Source organism: Rhinolophus sinicus, linkage group LG02, assembly GCF_036562045.2.
Source record: "Rhinolophus sinicus isolate RSC01 linkage group LG02, ASM3656204v1, whole genome shotgun sequence".
In the NCBI taxonomy this organism is placed as follows: Eukaryota; Metazoa; Chordata; class Mammalia; order Chiroptera; family Rhinolophidae; genus Rhinolophus; species Rhinolophus sinicus.
In genome coordinates, this window is record NC_133752.1 from 164,970,993 (window position 1) to 164,996,741 (window position 25,749).

The 25,749-nt window shown below is 34.0% G+C and overlaps 1 protein-coding gene across 9 annotated transcripts in view; it reads left to right on the forward strand.

Moving 5' to 3' along the window:
- SOX5 (SRY-box transcription factor 5) overlaps positions 1–25,749 on the forward strand; it is a 920,340-nt gene that overhangs the window by 236,529 nt on the left and 658,062 nt on the right. For all 9 annotated transcript variants that reach the window (XM_074325920.1, XM_074325926.1, XM_074325925.1 and 6 more), the window contains one exon: positions 12,157–12,253. In XM_074325920.1, the coding sequence (XP_074182021.1) occupies positions 12,171–12,253 (83 nt within the window). In that variant the 5' untranslated portion in view covers positions 12,157–12,170. The remainder of the gene's footprint in view (positions 1–12,156; positions 12,254–25,749) is intronic.

A 25,749-nucleotide genomic window follows, 5' to 3' on the forward strand; every position in this document is an offset into this window, starting at 1 on the left:
ATTAAAATTGGAACAAAGTTCAGAGATGATCCCTGTGTATGGGAAACAGAGTTGAGAGCCCTGGCTTCAGAGAAGAATGTGAACAAGGTAAGGGAAAAGACTGACAGCTTTCTCTCTAAAGAGGATATTATTAATTATTATAATGCTTTTGAAATGACTTAGTGCATAAAAATAAAGCCAAATTTATTTTGTTAGATTAGATGAGCATTGTGAATTTTTTGATGTATGCTCTACATAATGGAAAAGTCAGAGGTTATTCCCTTAATTCAAATAAATTTCCATTTTCATTTCATATTATTGAAAGGTAAGCTGCTGACTTTCCCCATTTGCATTGCTTTATGGTCAACATTCTTATAAGCAAAGTGTTACAAATACCATGACAAATTATTTTATGATCCATTTATCTCAGTAATGGTGACCTCTGTCACTTGAACCACTGTTCAATGTATTGTCAAACAGCAAAGATTAAGGCACGGGGCATTTTGTGGAATTAGTGACTACCCAAGAGCTGATAGCCTTACGCCAAACCAGTCATTAGCACTGAGCAAATGTTACATTCAGAAGGAATTATTATGATTATGTAACAAAAATAAGAGACAAAAGCAGATGGCTTAAATCCAGGGTTTTTCAACTTTAGTACTATTTGTATTTTGGACCAGATAATTCTTTTTTTGGGGGGGAACTTTCCTGTGATCTGTAGGAAGTTTAGAAGCATCCCTGGCCTCTAGATGCCAGTAGTATTTACCCACATCCTTAGTCACAATCAAAAATATCTGTAGGCATTGCCAAATGTCCTGTAGGGGGCAAAGGCATCCTCGGTGCTATTCCCATTTTAAAAATTGGGAACATTCGGAACATGCTATCCATGAATGTGAACATAAATAGTGTAGCAAAATCCTGATGAACACGCATAGCTCCAGCAATAAATGAATGCTTCCATAATTTGAGGGATATGAAAATGATCTCTCTGCCAGTTCATCAAGTAGTGCGTAAGACCTGTGACGGAACATGGTGGACGGGAAAGAAGACTGGACTTGGGTTCTTGCATTTTTTTCTGCTGCTTTGCAGTTTTGTGATTTGGTGTCAAGTCATCATTTCCTGAGTTTTTTGTTAATCTGCAAAAGAGGGATCATCCCTTGTCATACCTACCTTCGGTAATTGCTGTGTGGATCACATCAGATAGTTTAGGTGGAAACGCCTTGAAAAGTCTCAAGAGCTTTATAATTGTTAGGATGAGGAAAAAGTAAAAATGATTTTGTTTTAAGAATTTCTTGAAAATTTTCAAGCATTTCTTGAAATAACTAAAGGAACCCCTGGGGCATCGCAAAAAAGGATTTGAGACTCACTTCTTTTGAAGATGCCCTTTAGCCCTGCTGGGCTCACTTTTCTGTGTTCTTGGTTGCTGTGTGCTGAGTGGCTGTGACAGAAGGAGCCGTTGAAGGAGTAGAGGAAAGGCTTGGCTGACAGCAGCAAGGAAGCAGCACTTGGTGTTCAAAAAGCATAAGTACTTTGTTCATGTTTCCTCAGTATCCAAGAAGTACCTATCAGTTGAGTCAGTAGAGACTTTAAAAAGGAGGAAATAATATTGTAAATGTATTAAAAATAGATATTTAAGTTATCATACATCTGACTTATGTGTTTTTTATTAACAAAAAACACTTTGTGTTTTATTTAATAGCTTTATCTTTGGTCAAAAACGAATATCCTTTCTCTACGTGATGCTAAAACCTTTTTAATAATGCAGCATTGCTGCAAACTTTTCTCCCTTTTAAATATTTAGTGCTAGCCTTCTTTGCCTGAAATTGTATGAAAATATATGCCTGAACTTTGAGCAATAGAATAATTTAGTCTAAGATTAGAATGGATCTTAAAAGCTAGATGATCCAGTATACCATTCAGTTCGGAAATCCTAGTCTTGGACCTCTGACAGATGGTCCTGAAGTCTTTGCTTGATCTTCTATCCCTCAGTATAAAGTATATTTGGGAGATTTTGCAGATGAGAACACTGAGGCATAGATAGGTTAGGTGACTGTATCCAAGATCACCTAGATAGTAATTAGCAAAGCCAAAAAGTGACTCATTATGTCTGAATCCAGAGCCCTTGCTTAAACCTTAAATCATTTGGCTTTGCTACAACCAATCCTATTGCTGGATAATTAATTTTTTTGACAAGTTATTTTTTTACAATGCACTGTAATCTACTTCCCCATAACCCTGACATCAAAACAAAAACAAAACACCATCTTGTTCTTTCTGCATAAGACAATATAGACACACATTTATACTTTTCAAAATGGCAACCGTTAAAATATCTGATTCTACTTAATGATTGACCCCCCACCCCTACTCTTTATGTTGATCTTTTTTCAGGCCTGATTTAGCACAGTTATCATACCCGCTATGTTTTAGGTTGACTTTTTCTGGGTGTTGAATAGTTATCCAGTTTCCTTCCTATTGGATAGAGAGACCAGTTCTGGAGCCAGTATTTTAAATATCATCGTACCATTGAGCATTGGTTTTACCTGACTTTGGTTTGGACACTCTACAATTATTAACTGTATTCTCTGTTTTCATTGCTACCTCTCATTCTTTGTTTGCATTATGATTGCTGCCATTAAACATTACAATGTCTTGTGAATTTTCCTGAAAGCACATCTTTTTGTCTTGATATTTTTATAGCATGACTTTATATTAAACTGGGTTAAAGTTTCAGCTTGTCAATTTAAGTCTATCATTTTAATTTTAAGATCTTTTTATATTTTAAATTTTCCTCACAGAATAGAGTTAAAAATTTGGTAAGTATATCTTCATCTAGTTATATGATTACTGCATAATTATTCAAGTGTTTTGGGTAAAATAAAATCATAAATATTATTTGTACCTTTCCAATTAATTATTAAGCACATGTCTGTTTCAGGGAAATTTAATCTATATGGCTGATTCATAGTTCCATAATTTTTCAAAATGTAATTTCGTAAGAGCTATCTAGCATCAGTCATTTTTATGGTGTGTGTGTGTGTGTGTGTGTGTGTGTGTGTTTGTAGGTGTGTGTGTGTGTGTGTGTGTGTATTCATTTCTAATATCAGAAGGTCAGATTTTGTTAAGAATAAACTAATGCCTACATGTTAAACATGTCTTATCTAAGATATAAACTTGGTTCACTGGTCTCTGTTATCTACCATTGGAAAAATGTATTTTCATTACAGATTGAGCTCTTTAAGATAGACTGGCAGACTTCCTATGATATTAGGAATTGGGTATAATTTCCAGGAGCAGTAGTAGGTCTCTGTTGCTCATTCATTGGCCCATAGATTAAGACAAGTAAATAATAATCATAAAAAAGCAGGATGTCAATAAACAATTGGCAAAATATATGAATAAGAATAGATTTTCCAGTCCATGAATGCATTATGATTATTATATATAGGGAACCATACTTCAGGCATGGCAAGTATTGGACCAGCATTCTTAGCTCCATGCTATTGAAAGGGTCCAATACTGGAGGTTGCCTTGTTCTGCTTCAAGGGAGCTATATATGAGGGGTAAATAATGGTTCTGCACTGGGTGATGAAAAGTAAAATAAAATAAGCACTGTCTATGGTGCTTATTTATATGGTCAGGGTTCAAACAGGAAGAAAGAAGCCACTATGGTTATTTGGAAAATGGGCATCTGCTATTGGAAAACTGTTACACATTGACAATAATAAATTATAAGAGAGAAACCTAGAGGTTAGGAACAGCAAGAAGTTACTACCACCCATATATTGAGAGACAAAAGGTTTCCAGGGTCATAGGATGGAAGCTGGAATAATGATGGTCTGTGTGGCAGGAGGTGGGACCAGGTAGAGAGGGATCCGCTGTCCAAGACACCTGGAAAAGTAGAGAAAGAGGAGGAGAAATTCAAATAGCAGGTTGATATATGTTGATCCTTGGAGATGGTTGGTGGGGGTTTGTTTTACTAGTGTCTTTATTTTCAAAATGTATTATCACTAATACAATTTTTAAAAAGTAAATGAAAGAGAGAGAGAGATAGCTAGAGACGCATGAGTATATGCATGAACACGCATGAATCCATGTATACACACAGGCACTCCCTGGCGCTTCCGTACACCGCACTCCAATCTCCTCCCCGCAACTGATCTCACCTGGAAGCCAAAGGCCAGGGGAGCCTGGGAAACTTGGCCCACAGGGGACAGCCTGTGTCAGGAGTCAGCAGAGCAAAGAAAGGAGCTAAGGCAGAGAAGCTGGCAAACCCTCCACCAGGACAAAAGAGACAGTGACTCCCCTCCTGACATCAACACAAAATCCTCGCTAGGCATTCCTATTGCTCTCTATGACTTTCTGAACCCCCCAAAGGTATCCTTTTTCTAAACCTAATTTTGTTGCTATAAAAGTGGGATTGAGCATGCAAAATGAGATTATTTGATTATTACATGCATTCTACATAGTAGACTATAGAAGTACTTTACAAATTTTGGACAAACTCCAGATCCTACTTTTAGTTTGAAATCATTACGTTGCACAGATCGTGAGGAATTGGGCAAGGAATGCTGATAATTAAAACTTTGGTTTCCTACATGGTAATGGTCTTCAGCACACTTTATTGCATTTAGTTGATAAAAAGAAAAACCGTGCTTAAGTTTTGATATGTTCAGCTATGAATACTAAAAATTAAAACAAAACAGCAAAATAGGAGTATGCTAGATGTGTTTTTTGTTATTTATGTTATTTTAATTTTGTTATTATGTTACATATGTTATTTGAATTAACATATAAAATATTACTATCATATTGGAATCCATCTTTACTGATTTTGTATTAATAAGCAGGACTTGGCTCTCAAAAATCTTTAACTCTAAAGAAGATGGGGTTTAATACTAGAAATAACACTTCTCTAACCAAGAAAATTAACATCTCTTCCGGGGCCATACTGTATAGCTGTGTAAGTAACACATTTCCTGAGTGGTCCACCTAAGGGCATGTCCTTCTCTTATTTACACGCAGGTATTTTATGTGCTAGCAACCCGTTTTCCAACACTGATATTATCAGGGGGAAAATATTGCCAAGAGAAGTTTCATGGCTTTCTCGAAAGAAGTTTGACTTTTGGTGTCCACATCAGGATTCTAAGAGGCCCCTGTGAAGAATATCTTGGCTCTGAGGACAGAGCTATATGCAACTTTTAGATTTATAGGTTTGCCTATTTGCATCTAGGCCAAGAGTACTTTATTTATTTATCTTTACTACTTTCTTGTTAATCCTCATTAATCCTTTGTGTAATAGTAAAACTTTTAATTATGTTAAGATCAGGAAGGGGATCACAAAGGGTTTTTTGTCCTCAAATGATTATTAAGATGGTGGCATTTTCTCAGTGTACATACATGTACTAATGCACCTTCGGGCTAATATGCAATTTAGTATTGGTATATTTTACAGAAGCTCAAGTACTATAATAACTTCTTTAAAGAAACTTGTGTAAGGCCTGAAACTTAAAAAAATTTTAATGCAATTTGACTTCTTTATTCAAAGGCAAAACCATTTACACATTGAGGAAGAGATTTTTCAATCGGGTCAAATGGATGCATTTTAAGGAACAAATGGCAGTATTAGGCAGTATTGAAGCTTTCAGGTGCTGCTATCAGACCCCAGATCTAGCATAGCACTGCCTTAAATAACTGATCAAGTTCCCTGACCTCCACGTGCCTCTATGCTATGAAATATACCAACCTGTACAGGTTCCTGTGAAGATCAAGTGTAATGTATCTAAGTTTAAAGCACTTAGGCAAATGGTAGAGATCACACACACACATACACACACACACACACACACACAAAAATCACAACTCATTTTAAAGTTCATTTTTGATTTAAAAATACTAACTTTTTATTGAGTTATCAATTGTTTTCATGTTCAAATTAGGTAATACTTTTTTTTTATTAGTTTCAGGTGCACAAGACAAAGCAAAACTTAGACGTTTATCATTTATATCCCTCACACTGTGTGAACCCCCCTCCCCCCATCCACTATCCCTCTGTACGTTCCCCAAATTAATTTTCAAAACCCCGTGGCCATCTTGTGGTTACCGACTATTTTCTAAACCTCTCACCTTCCCCTTATCCCCATCCCCCCGCCCCTCTAGCAACCCTCAGTTTTTCCTCCATGTTTCCAAAACTGTCTCTGATTAGTTCATTCACTTATTCTTTTCTTTAGATTCCACATATAAGTGAGATTATATGGTATTTGTCTTTCTCTGTCTGACTTATTTCACTTAACATAATGTTCTCTAGGTCCATCCATGTTGTTGCAAATGGTAAGATTTCTTTCTTCTTTATGGCTGCATAATACTCCATTGTATAAATGTACCACAGTTTCTTAATCCAGTCATCTACCGATGGGCATTTCGGTTGTTTCCATGTCTTGGCTATTGTGTATAGTGCTGCAATAAACATAGGAGTGCATAAAGATTTTTGAATTGGAGTTTTGGATTTCTCCGGATAGATACCTAGGAGTGGGATTGCTGGATCATAAGGTAGTTCCATTTTCAGATTTTTGAGATACCTCCATACTGTTTTCCATAGTGGCTGCACCAATCTGCATTCCCACCAACAGTGCACCAGTGTTCCCTTTTCTCCACATCCACGCCAGCACTTGTTGTTTGTTGATTTATTGATGATAGCCATCTTGACTGGGGTGAGGTGGTATCTCATTGTGGTTTTTATTTGCATTTCTCTGATGGTTAGTGAGGTTGAGCATTTCTTCATATGTCTGTTTGCCATCTGTATGTCCTTTTTAGAAAAATGTCTCTTCATGTCCTCTGCCCATTTTTTAATTGGGTTGTTTGTTTTTTTGGAGTTGAGTGAGTTTTTTTATAAATTTGTGATATTAACCCCTTATCAGATATATCATTGGCAAATATCTTTTCCCATTCAGTAGGATCCCTTTTTGTTTTATTGATGGTTTCCTTTGCTGTGAAAAAGCTTTTTAGTTTGATGTAATCCCACATGTTTACTTTTTCTCTTACTTCCCTCATGCGAGGGGATATATCAGTAAAAATCTTACTCCGGGTAATGTCTGTGAAGTTTCTTCCTATATTTTCTTCTAGGAATTTTATGGTTTCAGATCTTACATTTAAATCTTTAAGCCATTTTGAATTTATTTTTGTATGTGGTGTTAGGAGGTGGTCCAGCTTTATTTTTTTGCATGTGTCTGTCCAGGTTTTAGGTAATACTTTTTGTTCCCCTACTCGTTCTTAACTCTGCTGTCTCTTTCCTTATCAGCCTCTTTTCTCTCTATCCTTGTGCCCTGATGCTAGTCTTGAATTGATCTGCGATAAGGGTTTTTGATCACAAACATCTAGTCATGTAGATGTTTTGTGAGATGCTCTTTATTTCTTATTGTATATTCCTCATTTACTCCATGTTCCTGAAAATACCCTGCTTATTGATTGTCTATATCCCCTTTGAGGAAGATGGTACTGGAAAACGACAGCATGGAAAAGTATGGTGGAATTAAGATTTGGCTGTGTATCTTTGTAGCTCCTCCCAGTTTTAAAATTACTTGAATCTCTGAAATTGAAAAATTAGAAGTTTGTAGGTGATGCATTTGAAATCACATAGGAAAACAATTTTTCCCAAACCTTTTTGGATGTGTATGTGTGTGTGTGTGTGTGTGCACTCAACATGTGTATATTGTCTACTTACCCCATCTGGCATCTGCTTGAGCATCAGTCTAGCTAGCTCTTCTGTGTCAAGAGTACTTTAGCCTTTTCATTATGAAAGAGAAAGAAAGGAAACAATATAAAAAAGAAAATACTTTCACCATCCTCCCCCACCTCAGTTTTTGTTTTGTTGTTTCTAAGCAAGTTTCTTGCCATTTACCTTTGCATTTGCATTGCTTATTGATTGGCAATTTTAAAATTGTTTATTGTGCTCTTTTGTTTCACTGTTCAGGAGCTAAAACAAAAGCTACCAGGCCCTGCGAGGTATACATTTGCATGCGGTGAGCGTTGCCCGAGGAAAAAGTAATTGCTAATGCATATTTATGTGGCACAAATTTGCCATTTGTTTATGCATAAAATTATCAATAGTGCAGGGCGGCCCAGCCGTAGAAAATGGTGACCTTTTTAGCTTAATAAATAGAAATCAGCTGTTATTGTGAAGAGATCAGCCATTTATTCTCTGTTGAGGGACATTGCCGGGAAAATGCAGATTGGGGCTGGCAATATCATTAAATGGAAGGCCAGTGACCCTTTCGGTAGAGTCTATTATACTTTATCTAATAGGGGATAAATGGCTCTGGTTGGCAAATGGAATAAAGAACAACAGTTCTTTTTTTTTTTTTCTTTTTTCTTTTGAAATTGTATAACTGAATGGATTTTCAGCCAGTAAAACTGAACAGAAACTCTCATGCTGACCTGTTGCTAGAATTCTCTCAAAAAGTATCTTGTAAAGTTGCTTTTCTATTCCTTATGCTCTGACTACTTTTATTTGTACCTATAGAAACAAAGTAAATCAAATGCTATTTTTCCTGAAAAATAGCGTTTCCTTTAGGTTTTAGCTTTCTTTTTTCTTTTTTAACCATACTTTTATCTTTGCATTGCTGGTATCTTTGCAATCATTTTACAAGGTGGCTCTATATTCGATATCTTAAAAATACTAAAGGTAGAAGAAGATATTCTCAAAAGAAAGTATCCAATAGATTGTAAACTGAGTTTGTGTTTTTTTTTTGTCTAAGCATAATAATACTTTCTAAGAATAAGAATTTGTGTTCTTTGGGTTAAAGAATATTCTGTAAATAAATACCTTCTCATCAGCATATTTTCCTAATCTGTAAAAAATCAACAGATAGTGGTTGTATCATTTTATCTTTTCTGGGTGTCTTACTGCTGCCTCTGATGGATGAGATACCTCCAATCTCCCCAGAGCTCATCTGTAACTGTGGTGTGACCTCACTCTATGTTTATTTGATGAATATCTCTTTGGTATGTTAGTGAGCATTTCTACTTTTTGCAATTTTTTATCTGCTTTTTCAATCATTATAGAATTCACTATTAAATGGAAGTTGTGTTTGTTTTTTCAACATTATTATGTAATATTTGATGCACTCTAAATTTTGTGTAAGTTATGAAACAAAATAAGGAAACAGAGACTCGTAAACCCACCTCAGAACATAGCAAAGTTCTTTGATGCTACCTGCATCTTCCTCCCTGAATGTGTTTCTTTCTTTCTGTTTTTTTTTTTTTTTTTTTAGTTAACGTTTGTTGGGGTGACAATGGTTACTAAAGTTATATAGGTTTCAGGTGTACAATTCTGTAATACATCATCTATATATCACATTGTGTGTTCACCACTCCTTCCATCACCATATATTTGATCCCGTTTGCCTTGACTATGTTTCTTAACACAAGTAGAAAGCACCAGGTTTAAAATTTCAACAATGGTGGGTTTGCAGCCACCGATCTTTCTCTCGTGCTGCATTTTGGTATGACAGTACATTCTGCAGCATGTCACCAGAGTGACTGAGTAGCCGTTTAATGGCAGAAATGGGTCTGTTGTTCTTTTTTAAAGTAGAGGGTGTAAATAGGATTCAGACACTGGGGTACATTAGTCCATAAAATGAATATATATTCTATGTCATTTATAAAGTATTGATTTTAGGTCCATTAGATTCACAGTCCCTAGTGGGAGAAAAAACAATGATTTAATGGGTAGGTTGGCATTCCAGAAGGAAGAGCAACAGTGATTAACCCCTTCTTCCTCGATTCCCTGCCCCCGTTATTGTCAAGTAGCTGAGAAGAGGACTCTTGGGAAAAGGGACAGTTTATCATCAATCTTCCTGCACTATACAAGGGATCACAAAACAAATTTCAACTGGATTATTATGATGTCTCTGTGATAGAACTCATTACTTTGGGTTGATAAGAGTTGCCAAGATTATTTTGCATAAGGTAGTTTTATAGTTGATGAATACATTTTACTTTTATTAAACCAAGAGTGTATTTATTTAGAGGGTCGTAGTAATTTAAGATATTGTTTAGGAAGATTATAGGATATGAAGGAATCAAGCTTATATTCTTTCTTTCTTTCTTTCTTTCTTTCTTTCTTTCTTTCTTTCTTTCTTTCTTTCTTTCTTTCTTTCTCTCCTTCCTTCCTTCCTTCCTTCCTTCCTTCCTTCCTTCCTTCCTTCCTTCCTTCCTTCTTCCTTCCTTCCTTCCTTCCTTCCTTCCTTTCTTTTTTTCCTGAAGAAAACTCCAAGAGAGTTTTCAACTCCAAGGAAAGTTTATCATGGTATCATGTCAGCTATATCCTTTCTTAGGCAAGTTTTAAGTGATAGTAAGAATGGCCAATTATGGCCAATACCATAATTTTTTTAAAAAGAGTGTGTCCCATTTTTTAAATACATAGAAAATTATTGGTTTATATGAGCCTCTTTTCTGATAAGAGGATGACTGAAATATCATTTCACTTCTCTATAATTAAATTCAGGTTCAGAGTATTCATAATAATTCTAGTCAATTTTACCCAACTAATATTACTACCACCTAAAAAGAATTTTCTCTTAGGCTGCGTTGGCAGTTACGTCTTTATTCTTATGTCTGAAAAAAAACACACAACTAATTATAATATAGGTAAGAAAAGTTTTAAATTTTCTAATTATATTTCCAGTCTTCTGACATACTGCTATGTTACGGTTGAAGAAAAATATGCCAACTGAAAGCTGACTATCTCAAAACTTGACCTGACATTATGGTATCAACAAACATTTTAGAATTTCATATTTTAATTCACATTTTTTGAGTTCTGTGATAAAAATATAAAAATACAGGCTCCCTCTTGTGGGTAAATTTGCCACCTGTGTATTTCTGTGTTGCCTACATAATAAGATATGGCACAATTTCTCTGCTTCACTTTAAGTAAATTCTGTAGTAGTCAGATGTGACATTTCACTTAACTGAAAAGAAGTTGAGTTTAGGGTACATTTTTAAGCAAAAAGTTTAGTGAAAATACACAAGATTTTTTTTTTCCATTGGCAGACTATGTATTGACAACCTTTATTTTACTTGAACAGCATAATTTCTGATGTTCTAAAATTTTAATAACGTTTTTCACTTTAGAATATTCTCCAATGGAGTAGTTAGTGAACTAATGAAATAATACACAGTTTTCTTTTTGTCAATGTGGTCACTTTTGGATTTCTATGCTTATTAACAAAAGTTCTGATACTGGGATGAAATAAAATTCCTTCGTACCAATCATGCTCCAGGTAGATACAGTATGGTAATAAAACGCCCCAAATACCATAAACCGTGTAATCAAAACTGAATAATCGGTGGCATAATAAGAGCAAACACTGAAGCATTACTCTGTTCTCCATGCATTGAACAGATAGTGAAGAAACTGAGCTGGAACCAACGTCGTGGCTGATGCCACAAACACTTCCCTGCTTTCAGAAGTGAAATTCTTGGGGAATTTCAACTGATTGCCAGAGGCAATTTCTGTCCAGCCTCGGGAAACTGGTAACAAAACCAGAGTTTTATTCACTCATGAAAGTGGCAAGAGCAGTATTTCTGAAGTTCGGCGGGGCAGCGCAATCACGGAGATATATGAGTAGATAGAGCAAGGTTGGCAAATGTCGACGTAGCTGAATGTCTCCCACTAAATATTATGTGCTGATCATCGCTGCCATACCGTTGAATGGAATCCAGGAAGAGACCTATGAGGACACCTGAGGATCTCTCAGAAATCATTCCAAGCAATAAGAATTTTCCTTACTGTCTCCTGTCCTAAAGCATCTGCAGGATGTTTACATGAAAATTAGACAAAATTAACTTCTGAGGGTATAACATATATATATATATATATATATATATATATATATATGTATATATATATATATATATATATATATATATACATATATATGCATATAACTTATATGCATATAAGTTTATAGATTAACTGGTGGCTCGATCATGTCAAATTAATGCCTCTTTTTCCATAAATAATGAGTTTATTATGTTTATATATTCATATAAATTTACACACATGTAAATTTATTTTGGAAACCTTAGATATCTCCTGCTTCCAAAAGTCACATGTTGATATATTTACTAAAAAGGAAATAGGCACTGTTAATGGTCTAATTTTATTTTTTCTAGCATTCCTTTTGCTGATGACACGATTCCTGTTTGAATCTGTGTACAAGAATCTGAAAGCCGAACAGAGAATTTTAACACTGTACTGGGCAGGAAAAAGGTATGTTGAGAAATAAAACATAATACACACCTTTGAAAAATTATTACATTTGCTACTTCACAAAATGGCTGTTTACTTGTCTTCTCTGATTTTTAATTTATAAGTAAAATATATAACAGACATAGAAAATACTTAGTCTTTTCTATTCAGATGACACTGCATATGTAATTATAATTTTGAAACTCATTACAAAGGTAAAATATTTAAACTGGGAAATGATAGCAACATTTCTTTTAATTTTCCTTAATGAGATATGCTTTTCTTGAAGTTGCAAAAGCTTTTTATCTCAATTGAAAACTGCTTTTTAAAATAGTTATTGCTGCATTTTTGTTGTTGCTACAAAAGAAATACCTTGGGTCACAATGGGTAGGTCACCAATTTTACAAAAAATTCAATAGGCTATTAAATTTCCCTGGGTATATTTTTATAAACACATCACAAAATGCAATTTTTCTGATGCCAAGTAAATACATTTCAATTTGTTTGACAGAAAAAATTAGTAGGCATCTCTCTGAGTATGCATTTACGAAATGCTTGTTTGTTCTCTAAAAAAAGTTATACTCTTGGGAAAAGGAACTGAAAGTTTGACTATAGACATAGAGTGAAAAATCCTTTCATAATCCTATGACTAATTATCCTGTGGTGGCAGCAGGAAAGTTTGGAGTTAGGGGATCCTATTGTTCAACAGAATGAACAATGTCTCTAGTAAGATGGAAAAGGCATTCTATTTCAATTTGTAAAAATAAGAATGAAAAAGTTTCCTTCTTGCAGAGTGAACTAAAACATCCATTAATCTACTCTTAAAGTCTTATGACTAATGACTTTAGAATTTCAAGATGCACACCTTTAGAATCAATGGCGGCTTCTACCTTCTTTAAAAGCTAAATTGTTATAACCCTAAGTAATATTTATAAAATGTTTATAAAAAATACTTAATATCTTCCCAGACAAATGAAATATAATATTCAGGAAAGCATAGTGAGTAATGGATTTTATGCTAACAGATGTAGAATAAGTCACAAATGAATATTGCAAATATAAAACATCTATAGTTTGACAAGTAAAAATACCAGTATAAGTAAAAGTAAAAGGCAAATTAAAAACTGGGGCTACTTCTCATAAATATGGCAAACATCAAAAGAACTGTCATTAGAAATACACTAATATCTTAATTTAAAAGTTAAGATATAAGAACAAATAAAGAGAAATGCAATTTCATTAATAATATAAAAAGCTAATAAAAAATGCAAAGTTACTATCTAACTATCTAGTAAAAAGTTACTGTCACTTATTGTCTAGTTAGTAATAAGTTGTTTGGAATGATGATATTGTAACAAGAATGTGGGGAGATGGGAGCCTTCAATAAAGCTGGAAAAAGGTTCTATTTGCTCAACTTTCCAGGAAGTGATTTGGCCATGTCTCTTAAGAGCCTTAACTGTTTCCAAAGTATTCTATGCAACATTTCCACTCTGTTAGTTTGGAAAACATTTGACTGCAAGTAATCCAAAATAGTTTTAAAAAGAGAACTTGATATTTCTTTTATGTGAGGTCTGCGTAGGCAGTTAGGAGCTGGTTGGGTGGTTCCACAGTCATGAGCGACCCAGATCCTTCATCTTTTGCTGTGTTACTCTGAACACATGAATTTTACCTAGTATTTTGGAATATCCAGTATTGGTATAACAATAATGATGTCCATATTCCAGTAAGAGAAAGGAAATATTACTAGGAGAAGATCATACTTTCTCCCTTTCCATTTACATTCCATTGGCTAGAACACAGTCACATGACCATGCCACACTGCAAAAGAGCCTGGAAAATTTAGTTTTTATTCTGGAAGGTAAATGTGGGGAGTTGGATTAATAAGAGAGTGGATATTAGGACTTAACTAACAGAATCTAGCTATTTCACTTCCAAAATTCTAACTTCACGAAACAATTAAAGAAAGAGACAAATTATATTATGAAAATAGGTTAATTTTTGCATATTTATAATGAGACGAATTTGAGATTGACTGAACTGTCCAACAATAGTGGTTAGATAAATTTGAGTACATTCATATGATAGGATATTGTACAGCCAATAAAATATTTTTAAAGAATTTTTAAAGACACATGGAGTTGTATATGATTCAATGTTAAACAAATAGGAATCCAAACTAAAGCTACAGTATATCTTCTTCAAGTTTGTGTGTGTGCATACATACCCACATGCACACACACTTATACATTCACATATACATATATATTACAAACAAAAATTAACAGGAAAAAAGCTGACAACTCATACATCAAATATTATTAGCTCTGGGTCATGGAATCATGAGCAATTTAAATTTTGTTCATAGTTCACAGTTTTCTTTTACAATAGGTATGATTTTATTAAAATCTGACATATATAAAAAACATGGGATTACAAAAGATTTACAGAAATTACTTAGTACCCCTGTTTGTTAAAATACTATATATGTGTCTATCCAAGGAGAGATGAAACAGCTTAGCACCCATCCTGTTTGGCTGTTTTTCCTGGAATCTGGTTGGAGTGAGCTTTCCTTGTCAGTAGAGCTCCACAACCACTTAGAAATCTCAATCATATTGCATCCTGGCTGCCTGCCTACTTTAGGTCAGCGTTGATTAAGATACCGTGCTGCAGGTCTGGGGCATTGGACAGCATGTCAAAGTTGCTGGTAGCCATGCCTATTTCAAAGGCAAAGAACAAAACGTTCAAGACTCTTCTTTCTTGGGTATAAGTGAAAGAGGTTGAGTACTGCAGTTCTGGATTAAGAACTTTTTTAAGTGTTTTTTACAGTATTATGTTACTTTAGAATATTAAAGGAGTGAAAAATTTAACTCAACTCTGAGTGAAAAATCACAAATTGATAGCAATCTGTGAGAAATTCTTTGCAGAAATTGGAATGAGAGCATTGCCCCACTACCCACCCACCCAAACCTAAGCTGACTTCACTCTTTGAAACTTGCAAGAGAAGCATAATGTTTAGGAGCATATATGTTAGAGATGTCCTGGCTTCAGCTCCTGACTGTACCACTTATGCCTGTCTACTGTTTGGTCCATTCCTTAACCTCTGATTCCTCATCTGTATAACCTAAATAATAATGGTATATGCAAATACTTATTATGTGGACACTAGTGTAACTACACCAAAATTAAGCAAAATAGACTTTAAAGCCCCAACCATTACTGAAGATAGTCACTTTATAAATGACTGAAGTTTAAATTGAATAGAAAGATAGAATCATTTTAAATCTAAATGCCCCTAATAACATAAACTTTAAAAATTACTGAGGAAACATTGACAGAACATCAAAGAAAAATAAACTAATCCACAATAGCAGTAGATATTATCTCATTTCTCTCAGCAATTGATGGAATAAAATAGACAGGAAAAAAACATCAGTAAGAATGTAGAGTTGAAAGACAAGATTAAGAAATTGGACCTGATAGACATATATAAAACCTTGCATACAGTTGCAAAATTCACATTATTTTGAATAACGCATGGAACCGTTATAAAAATTGTATGCTGAATCATAAATTAGTTGTTCAACCATTTTCTGTTTTAAAAAATTTATTGGGGTGACAATGATTAGTAAAATTACATAGGTTGAAATTAAGCTGCAAATGAATAACAAAAATATAGCTAGAAAAGAGTTTCAAAAGTAAAAATAAATCACAATAGAAATTATAAATATTTTAGACTAAACAAAAGTGAACATTGTACATAAACAATTGTGTAATGTTACTGCAAATTTATAAATGCATTAGAATGTACATTTGTGCATTCTTAAATAAATGTATTAGAAAAAAACAAAGTGTAAACTTAATAGGCCAAGAATTAATCTCAAAATGAACAACAAAATAAACTCAAAGTAGTAGAAGGAAGAAATTAAAGTAAGAGCAAAATTAACGAAGTGGGAAACAGTCATATGAAAAACAAAGGAAGTGAAAAGTTGATTGTTGCAAATGATGAAAAAATATTCAAAACTTCTGATGAGACCGAACAAGAGAGTAAGTGACAAGCGGCAAATAACCATTACCAGGAATGACAAAAGCAATATCACAACAGCCAATGTAATAAATCAAGATAAGAAAATAAAGTTATTAGAATTGAAAAATAAACAACCAGTCATCTTTATTGACAGATGATATGAGTTAATAAGAGCATAGAACATGCATATAATGTAATACGCTAACATCAACTGTATTTCTATATATCACTATCAATTTTTATCTAGTATACCGTAATGAGAGATGTATAGTAACTTGATGAGGACATTTGAGAAATTTTATTAGGACATATTTTCATGGTTGAAATAAATGAGGAGCTATACCATGTTTATGGAGTGAAAGATCCAATATTGTAGAGCTATCCCTTACTCCCAAATTGATTTGTAAGTACGATATAACCACAATCAAAATGCCAACTGGTTGCTTTGTGTTTGTTTCTTTGCTATTTGTTTGCGTAGTCGTGTGTGTGTGTGTATGTGTGTGTGTGTGATGTGACAAGTTGCTTCTAAAATGCAAAAGGCGAAGATTAATCGGAACACTCTTGAAAAAGAAGGAATGGGTAGTAGTACTTGCCCTACCGATATTATAAAGCTCTATTAATTCAGAAAGTGTGGCATTACTCCAGGGGTAGACAAGTAGTCAAATGAGACCGATCAGAGAATTTATCAACTCTTGGGTATGTGGCCATTTTATTTATAATAAGGGTGGCATTTCAAAGCAGTAGAGAAATAACAGACTTTTTACTATATGGTACTGGGAAATTTGATTAATAATTGAAAAAAATCAATTTCAGTCGGTCAGAGACTTAAGTGTAAGAGGCACAACAATAAGAGAATCTCCCACAAGAGATTTCCTTAGATTCTCCTATAAGAGATCTAACAAAATAACTTTATGACCTGGGAGTAGAGAAGAATTCTTTAGACAAAAAAAGTGCACATCCTACATTACTTTTTAATAGACTTCATTTTTCAGGTCTGGTTTAGGTTCACAGCAGTATTAGCAAAAGGTACAGAGATTTCCAATAAACTACCCGTTACCTTCACATGTCCTCCCCCATTATCATCTCCCTACCAGAGTGGTGCATTTGTTATAATTCATAATTGACACACCTTTACCGCCCAGAGTTCATCATTTATATTAGGGGTACATTATTTTTTTGTGTGTATAAGAAAGCACTATAACAAGAGTGAAAAAACAGGCCATCCAGTGGTATTAACAGAAAAAAATTTGCAAAACATCATTGACAAAAGTAGTATCCGGAGTAGATTTGTTAAAAACCACAAGTCCTTGTAATAATTTAGACAATCCAATAGAAAAATAGGCAAAAGAAGAAATCCAGATGTCCAGACATATTTTGAAAAATGCTTCATCTCAGTAGTCATCAATGAAATGCAAATGAATCCCTAATGGGATCCCACCACTCATGCTTCAGAATGGGGAAAACAAAAATGGCTAGTAGGTCAGAGCATTGACAAGGATGGCGACCAACAGTAACATTCAGAGGGTGCTTGTCGGGATATAAATGGCAACAGCCACTTTCAGGCATCGCACCTAGTAAAGTTGAAATTTATAGCCCCTGCACAAGCATCGCAATCCTAGATAGCCATCCTCAAGAAACACGTGCCTATGTGTATCAGGAGACACACAAAAGAATGGCCACAGGAGAAATACTGGTATTTACCAAAAATTAGAAACAATTCTCTTGCCATCTACAGGATGGAAAATTGTAGAATAGTCATTTAATGAACTACGAAGTGATAGAAGTGGACGCACTTTAGTGATCTAATGAATATTACGTGGAAAAAAGCAAGACATGGAACACAGGGTGCTTCCAGGCAAACAATTATGTTGTTTGGAGATGCATTGTATATGGTAAAACTGTGAAGAAAAGCAAGGAAATACCACGAGAAGAGCCAAGGAGTGCTGATCTCTAGGAATGAAGAAAGAGGCTGAGCTGAGGGAGGGAGATTTCATCAGATCACTTCTGACGCACAGGAGAGTGTCAGTGATGTCCTGTGTGGTGGTTATGTGAGTGTGTGCTTTCTTCCCATTTGTTAAACTGTATATATTGTACACATATGTGTCACATAAAACAAGTGTTAAAATAATGCAGCAAATAGTTATGACAAGTTTTATTTATTTCTTTAGTGGTTGTGTTATGTTTTATGAAAGAGAAAAGTGGTTGCAAATAATATAAATTAAATTGATGCATCTTTCAAAATTAGGTAAAATAATATAAGAAGCTTGTAAAGAATTTCCCACATTGGAAATGAAGAATAACAGGGTATTAAAATAAGCATTTATTGTTTCCAGGATTCTTTTTCTAAGAAATCTAATACAAGACATCAAGCATTGCCAAAATGTTTTGAGAACTATAAAACTATCAATATTTTGTTTATCTATATATTGAAGTGCATCTCCATGTTAAAATATCCTTTGCAGACATCAACAATATGCACATTAAGGCTTAGTTGAATATCAGATTTTATACTGCATTGAACAAAAATAACACACCAAACATAAGTACTTCACATAGGTGTTGTAAATCTAAGATTTTGCAGAGGTAAATTGAGGATATTAGTTATTTATACCATTGGTGGCAGTTATTTTTATTTTGCTTATCTCCGTCTGTGTTAACATTCTTTTAAAATGTCACTGCATTTATAGTTATTTGCTCTAACCATTTAGCCAGTTAATAATTTGTGATCCTAAGTGGTTGTTTTTGTTATACACACCTTTTGGTCACCTTTCCTTTTTACTTGCAAATAGGAAGGCTCTTTGCTTTAAATGTTTATCAAATCCAATCACTTTTCTCCCCTCAGTCCCCCTAATCTAGCAAGTAAAACTCTGTATTGCTTGAAAAGGAAAAATAAACCCAATATATTACCAATTGTCAAGTGAGTTCTTTATAATTAAAGATTACTCTGCAATATACAATTTTTAAGGCATTTATCCCGACAGGGTTCACTGGCCTTTGAGAATGAGCCACTTTGTTGACAAATCTATCATCTAAATTGTGCAACATTAATGAGAACTCTGAGCAGCACACTCTTACATCTTAATGTGGGTGGCAGTTTAAGGAAAAAAAAAAACACACCACCACCAAAACAAAATACTGACTATGATTGAAGCTGATATTAAAAAGGTCTGCCACCTGTGGATAAAAATGTGCATTGCTCCAAACACATAATAATTAACAAGACTTGAAAGACCTTAGGAAAATCCAATGACCCTCTGAAATCAAAACTCTGGTTATTATTAAAAACAAACAAAACACACACACAAAACAAAACAAGAAAACAGAAAAAAGAAGGCACTGATTTCCGCAGTTATACAGATGCAGGGCTTGTGATGCTACATACTTGTGTGGCTGTCTATGCTCTATCACTTAATCCAGTGTTTAAGTATCATATGGTAGAATTCATTCCTGAAAGTACGGTCTCTGATTTAAATCCTTTGTTTGTTCATTAATAACTCATTATGCAATCATATATTTCCCGAACAGTATAAAATTCTATATCTCTTTTTCTTAACCATTTGTAAATCACTGTAGATTGTCTTTTATTGCTACACTTCAATCTCTTAATAAGCCTCCTTTTTGATATACTTTCAGCTTAGTTTTTCCAAGGTAATTAAACATTATAGGTAAAAACACCATGAAAAGCATACTGAAGGAATATTTAAATCTAATCGGATAATTTTTTCTTAACTCAAAATTATTTGTTTGCATGCCTGACTATACTTGATAGTCTTCAATTCTCTACCTACAAATATCTAATACCCATCTGAATAAAGTTTAGCATAAAGTTATAAGCTTATTTTTCTGGGTACTTCAAGTGTATATACATATGCAGACGGGGTAGGGGGAGAATTGTATTAGCACAATTTGAATTGCAGAGTTCATTTCAAAATGTAACATAAGTAACATAATGCACTTAAGTAGAGATGCTCCACTGTACTGGTCTTGGAAGAAGATACTGTTACTTGAGTAGCTACTGCTAATCCATTTGAAGCAGCCCTTAAACAAGCCTGACAGAAAATAATGGTCTATGTAGAATTCCTTTGGCTGTCAGCTTCTTGACTGATAAGGAATAATGAGTGAGAATCATTCAAAAGTTATAAGAAAATTAGAGTTCCATTACTTTATAAAAATCAGATGATCATATTTGAGTCTTAATAATTTAATAACAACTGCTTGAGCATTGTTTTCTTATTCAGCAATTGTTTGTATTGAAGAGGATTTTTTTCCTTCCAAATATAATAATACATGAACTGTTGACCAAAAGTCTTTAAAATAATGTATGAGAGCAAGCAATTGTTTAATTTTGTGTCTTTCTTTAGAATACTAAGCAACAAAAAAGCAGTTCTAGCAATAATAATTTAATTTGAGAAAAAAAATCTTGAACTCGAACGGTCTCCATAAAACTTTTTGCATAATTAGGTTATACGTATTCTCAATGGAAGAAGTCTTGCCCCCAGTCATATTCTGTAAATGAACATACATTTTGCATAAATTAGTGAAGTTGACCTGCTAAGATTCATTGTACAATGTAATAAATATTTACTAATTTGAAAAGTGCTTATGCACTGTGATATTTTTTATATTCTTAGATAATGCATGTGTGTATGCATCTTTTAGAGAATTTTTAAAACAACTTATATTTTATAATGAGCAGTTTGTGTTGTATAATATAATATGGCATGACATAATATAACGTAACATAGTAATTAGGAAACTTCATTCACTCTTAACAAGGGAAAACTTTATGATTCAAGTGTCAGTTTAGGCATTTCAAATATGTGTGAAATAAACGGTTTTAGGACAATTTTCTAAGTGTTTAGTAAAAAAGGTAAGTTTCTATACCGTTGCCAATGTAAATTCTAGAAGGATTAAAGATTTAAATTATTAGTAAAAGAATCCATAAGAGTATTAAGAGATAGTGCTGGTGAATATTTGTATAAGTTGAGGAGAGGGTTGGAAGATATTTTTAAGTATTACACCAAAGGCAGACATCACAAAAGAAAAAATTTACTAAGTTTGATCAGGTAAATGTAAAAGCTTTTTGTCTTAAATGATGACAGACAAATGAGGAACTGAGAAATACATTTGAAATATATTAGGTATAACAATATAAATTGCTATTTTTGTGAAAGCTGACAGACTATTAGCAATTTCATATGTATAACAAAAGTAATTAAAATATAAACTGCTTACAGAAATAATTGGAATATTTAGTTAATAGGAAGAAATCAAATGGGAAATAAACATATAACATGTTTGATTTTTATAAGAATTCAAGAAATGCAAATTAGTCATGAGATTCTAGTTCACTTAGCAAGTTCGCAAAGTTTTAAAATGTTACAATAACCAATGCTGAAGAGATTGCAGTGAGATGAGGCCTCTTATTTCCTGAGGCTGGTAGTGTCAATTGTATTATATTACTGCACCAGAGTACAATTTATTTCACACAATACCCATTAAAATCTGTTAATTTTCATCTCGTGCTTTTAGGGAGTTACCTAGTGTTGTATATATGTGTTTGTAGTAAAAAAAAAAAAAAAAGGAAAAGAAAAAAAAAATTGAAAACAATCTATATGTTGAAAAATGGGCTCAGTTAAAAAATATGTTTTTTTATGTATTATGAAATATTAATTTCATTTAAAATGATTGTGCATTGACAGGAGAAACCAGAACCTGGGCATCGTAAACATTCAAGAAATATTTGTTGAATGAATACATATGTGCACAAACACATGCACATATGTACATGTATCATGCGTAGAACACATGTATCATGCGTAGAACAAAAATACTGTAAGAATATACACAAAATGCTAAAAGGCTGTACCTAGACTGCAGGATTAATCTAATTTGATTTTTTTGGGCATTTTTTTATTGTATGCATTAACTACTTTTCTTTAATAAACATATAATACTTTCATTTTAAGAAAAAAATACACATTAGTTTTATTTGTTTGTTTTTGTTTTTAAGATTTTATTGGGGAAAGGGAACAGGACTTTATTGAGGAGCAGTGTGTACTTCCAGGATTTTTTCCAAGTCAAGTTGTTGTCCTTTCAATCGTAGTTGTGAAGGGCGCAGTTCAGCTCCGGTCCAGTTGCTGTTGTTAGTTGCAGGGGGCGGAGCCCACCATCCCTTGCTGGACGAGTTGAACCGGCAACCTTGTGGTTGAGAGCCACTGGCCCATGTGGGAATCGAACCGGCAGCCTTCGGCATTAGGAGTACAGAGCTCCAACCACCTGAGCCACCGGGCCGGCCTCCACACGTTAGTTTTTAAAGTTTGGACATCAGTGTAGTAATCCATAGATCAAGGAGCTTCTCCCACATGTTTTATTCTAGGAGTTTTTGGTTTCAGGTCTTATGCTTAAGTCTTTCATCCACTTTGAGTTAACTTTTGTGAGTGGTATAAAATAGGGGTCCAATTTAATTCTCCTGTGTGTGGTTATCCAGTTTTCTCAGCACCACTTAAGTGTTGAAGAGACTGTCTTTTGTGCATTGAGTAGCCTTGTCAATTATTAATTGACCTTATGTTGAAGAGTTTATTTCTGGACTCTCAATTCTGTTCCATTGGTCAATGTGTCCGTTTTTGTGCCAGTGGCATAGTATTTTGTTTATTACAGCTTTGTAGTATAGTTTGATACCAGGAAGTGTGATGTCTTCCGCTTTGTTCTTGTTTCTCAGGGTTGCTTTGGCTATCTGGGGTCTTTTGAGTTTTCATACAAATTTTAGAATTGTTCTTTTCTATTTCTGTCTGAAATGCCATTCGAATTTTGGTAGGGAATGCAGTAATTATCCATACATAGTTTTTCTAATGATAGCATTTTCTATACACATAGATTGCTATGTAAACATATGTAAGTTCTTGGTTCTAATTTTGTAATTAGAAAAAAAACCAAGAGGAACAAAATATTTCGGGGAATTTTCAACATATTAAACTAAAGTCTATATGCCTAGGGTAATATGCTGTGATATTGCCAATACGTTTATCCAGGGTATATCAGAAAGTCTCAGTGATAGAGTTGGGGATGTACTGCGTCACAGTTGATCAGTGTCACGTCATTGGGTAGTTCTTCATGTCATGCCAACTTTGCCTTCACTTGAATTCAACTTGGTCCATTGTCACTGAGAGCAATGACTCAGAAATAAGAATTTTAGAATACTTTGAAAATAATTCTGGATCCTGTACAATGGGCAATAGATAATCATTCCTTATCAAGATATTCACCTTTGGAAACCATCATTAAATTATTCTACTACTCTTCCAGTGTTTCTTTAAACACTGTTTTTTTATGATTTGGTTATCTCATAGTTGTCAGCATAATTCATGTCCATAAATTCACAAATATCTACAGTTGGATTTTTAAAATGTTCTATTACATTTTCCCCTTTTTTCTCACTTTCATAACCAACCACCTCAATAGAAAATTATTATTCCAATAAAATGATCCAGAGGATGAAATAATTTATTAAAATAAAGTGAAATTTATTTGATAGATTTTTCAAATGAACTTATATTTCTAGATTAAAAAAAAACAAAACTCTTTTACAAAATGAGTTTTATGTTTTTTCATTGCCCAGCAGACCTCAGATGGATACTTAAATAAGTGAATTTTGGTGCATGATCATTTGTTCTATTTTTAAATCTTATCTGCACTGATATTAAAAAGCATAGACAAATATTTTAATTTTAGGAATAGGAATAATCTTTCAACAGTAAATAATGTGTTTTTAAAAAGAAAATGTTATACATTAAGACTAGCAGTTTTAGAAAGGAGTAACACAATAGAACTCAAGGTGTTGATAGAACTTTAAATGGCAAATATCAAAGCATCTATCTAAAACCATTGAAATACAGAAAAATAGGGTAAACTGAGCAGAAAAGGAAGGTCAAAGTTAATTTTAACCTTTGTATTTATAAGCAAACCATTCACCTCCTTCTCTTTTGTTTTAAGAGTATTGTTGTTCAAAAGAAAGAACACTTATGTCAGAAAACCCAAATTACATTAAAAACTAGACCTCAATGGGGGTGGCCGGTTAGCTCAGTCGGTTAAAGTGCGGTTTGATCCCAACAAGGGCCACTGTGAGCTGCACCCTCCACAACTAGACTGAAACAACTACTTGACTTGGAGCTGATGGGTCCTGGAAAAACACCCTTAAAAAATAAATAAAAGATAAAAAAAAATTAGACCTCAAGACTATCTGTAAGACATAAATAATCCAACTGTTATATCTGGTATAAAAAGTTTTTTGAATAACATTATTTGCCCAGAGGCTGTTTTCCAAACTAATAATTCTTGGAATTGTGATCTAAAATTTCAAGAGGATTAGGCTGCATAACTACTAGAAAGCACAAGTGTGCAGGGATGTGACTAAAGGTGAAATCTCATTTAAAATTTCTTTAAGGAAGATCTAGTTTGAAACAGTAGTCCTGAGAAAGTTGAAATGCTACCATATAAATATTTCTCAGTGAGCTTGTCTTACTTAGTTCAATATATACTAAATACTTCACAGCAGTCTTCAAGATGTTCATTAACTAGAGTTTTAATCAATTTCCTTGGTTTTAACCATCTGCTCCACTGCTCCATGAACAAAATTACTCAAAATGGTTAGAAACAAGGTTCAACACTTTCTATATTCGTTCATCATCTTTTCAGTAATTTCTTTGTGAGACGTTTTAGAGGCAATGTATTTTGTGTACCTCATCCTTTGATGGCAACGGCATTTTGGGTGTGCCCACCACCTGCCTGCTCCAGTATTTTTTCAGAGTTGTGTCTAGAGTTGGATAGAAAAGAAGGAAGTAGGAGGCATTTCTGTGTAGCAGAGTTATATCAAAACATGCCAAGCATGATGCTGGTTGGTGAAGGAGAAACACCAATAAGTAAAATGGGATCCTAGGCCTTAAAAATGTTAGAAAACCATGAGGTACAAGTGGGAGTGTGGGTGGCAAAAGTACATCCATCCCTCTGGTGAGAGGCAGAATGCAGAGGTTAACAGCTCAATTATGAAACTTTTGCATCCAGCTGCTGACTTCGCTCGCATGCCCGTTTTCTCAAGATGGGGTTAGCTCGCCACTAATCATATGCATTTTATTTAATGTTTGGCTACATAAAATACAGTAACTCCACTTGTTTCAGAGGCAACAATCTCAAATTTTTTCCCTAACAATGTCTGGGAGAAACCCAATAATGACAGAGAATCTTAAGGAAACATGGTTTGGGGATATGCAGTTCTTTTGAGATGCTCTGAAATCTACATCCGAACTTAGCCAGAGGTGCCATAGAGGTGTGTCCTTGAATGTCTTCTAATGATCCCAAGTAAGTGGCTTTTGTGATCTGTGCTTTAGTGTGGTGTCATTGGCCCTGACTGAGGGCTGCTGTAAGGCAGAGTCCCCTAAATCTCATTACACCTACCAAAAATGTGTTGTAGAAACATTTCATTGCAATCTACAGTATG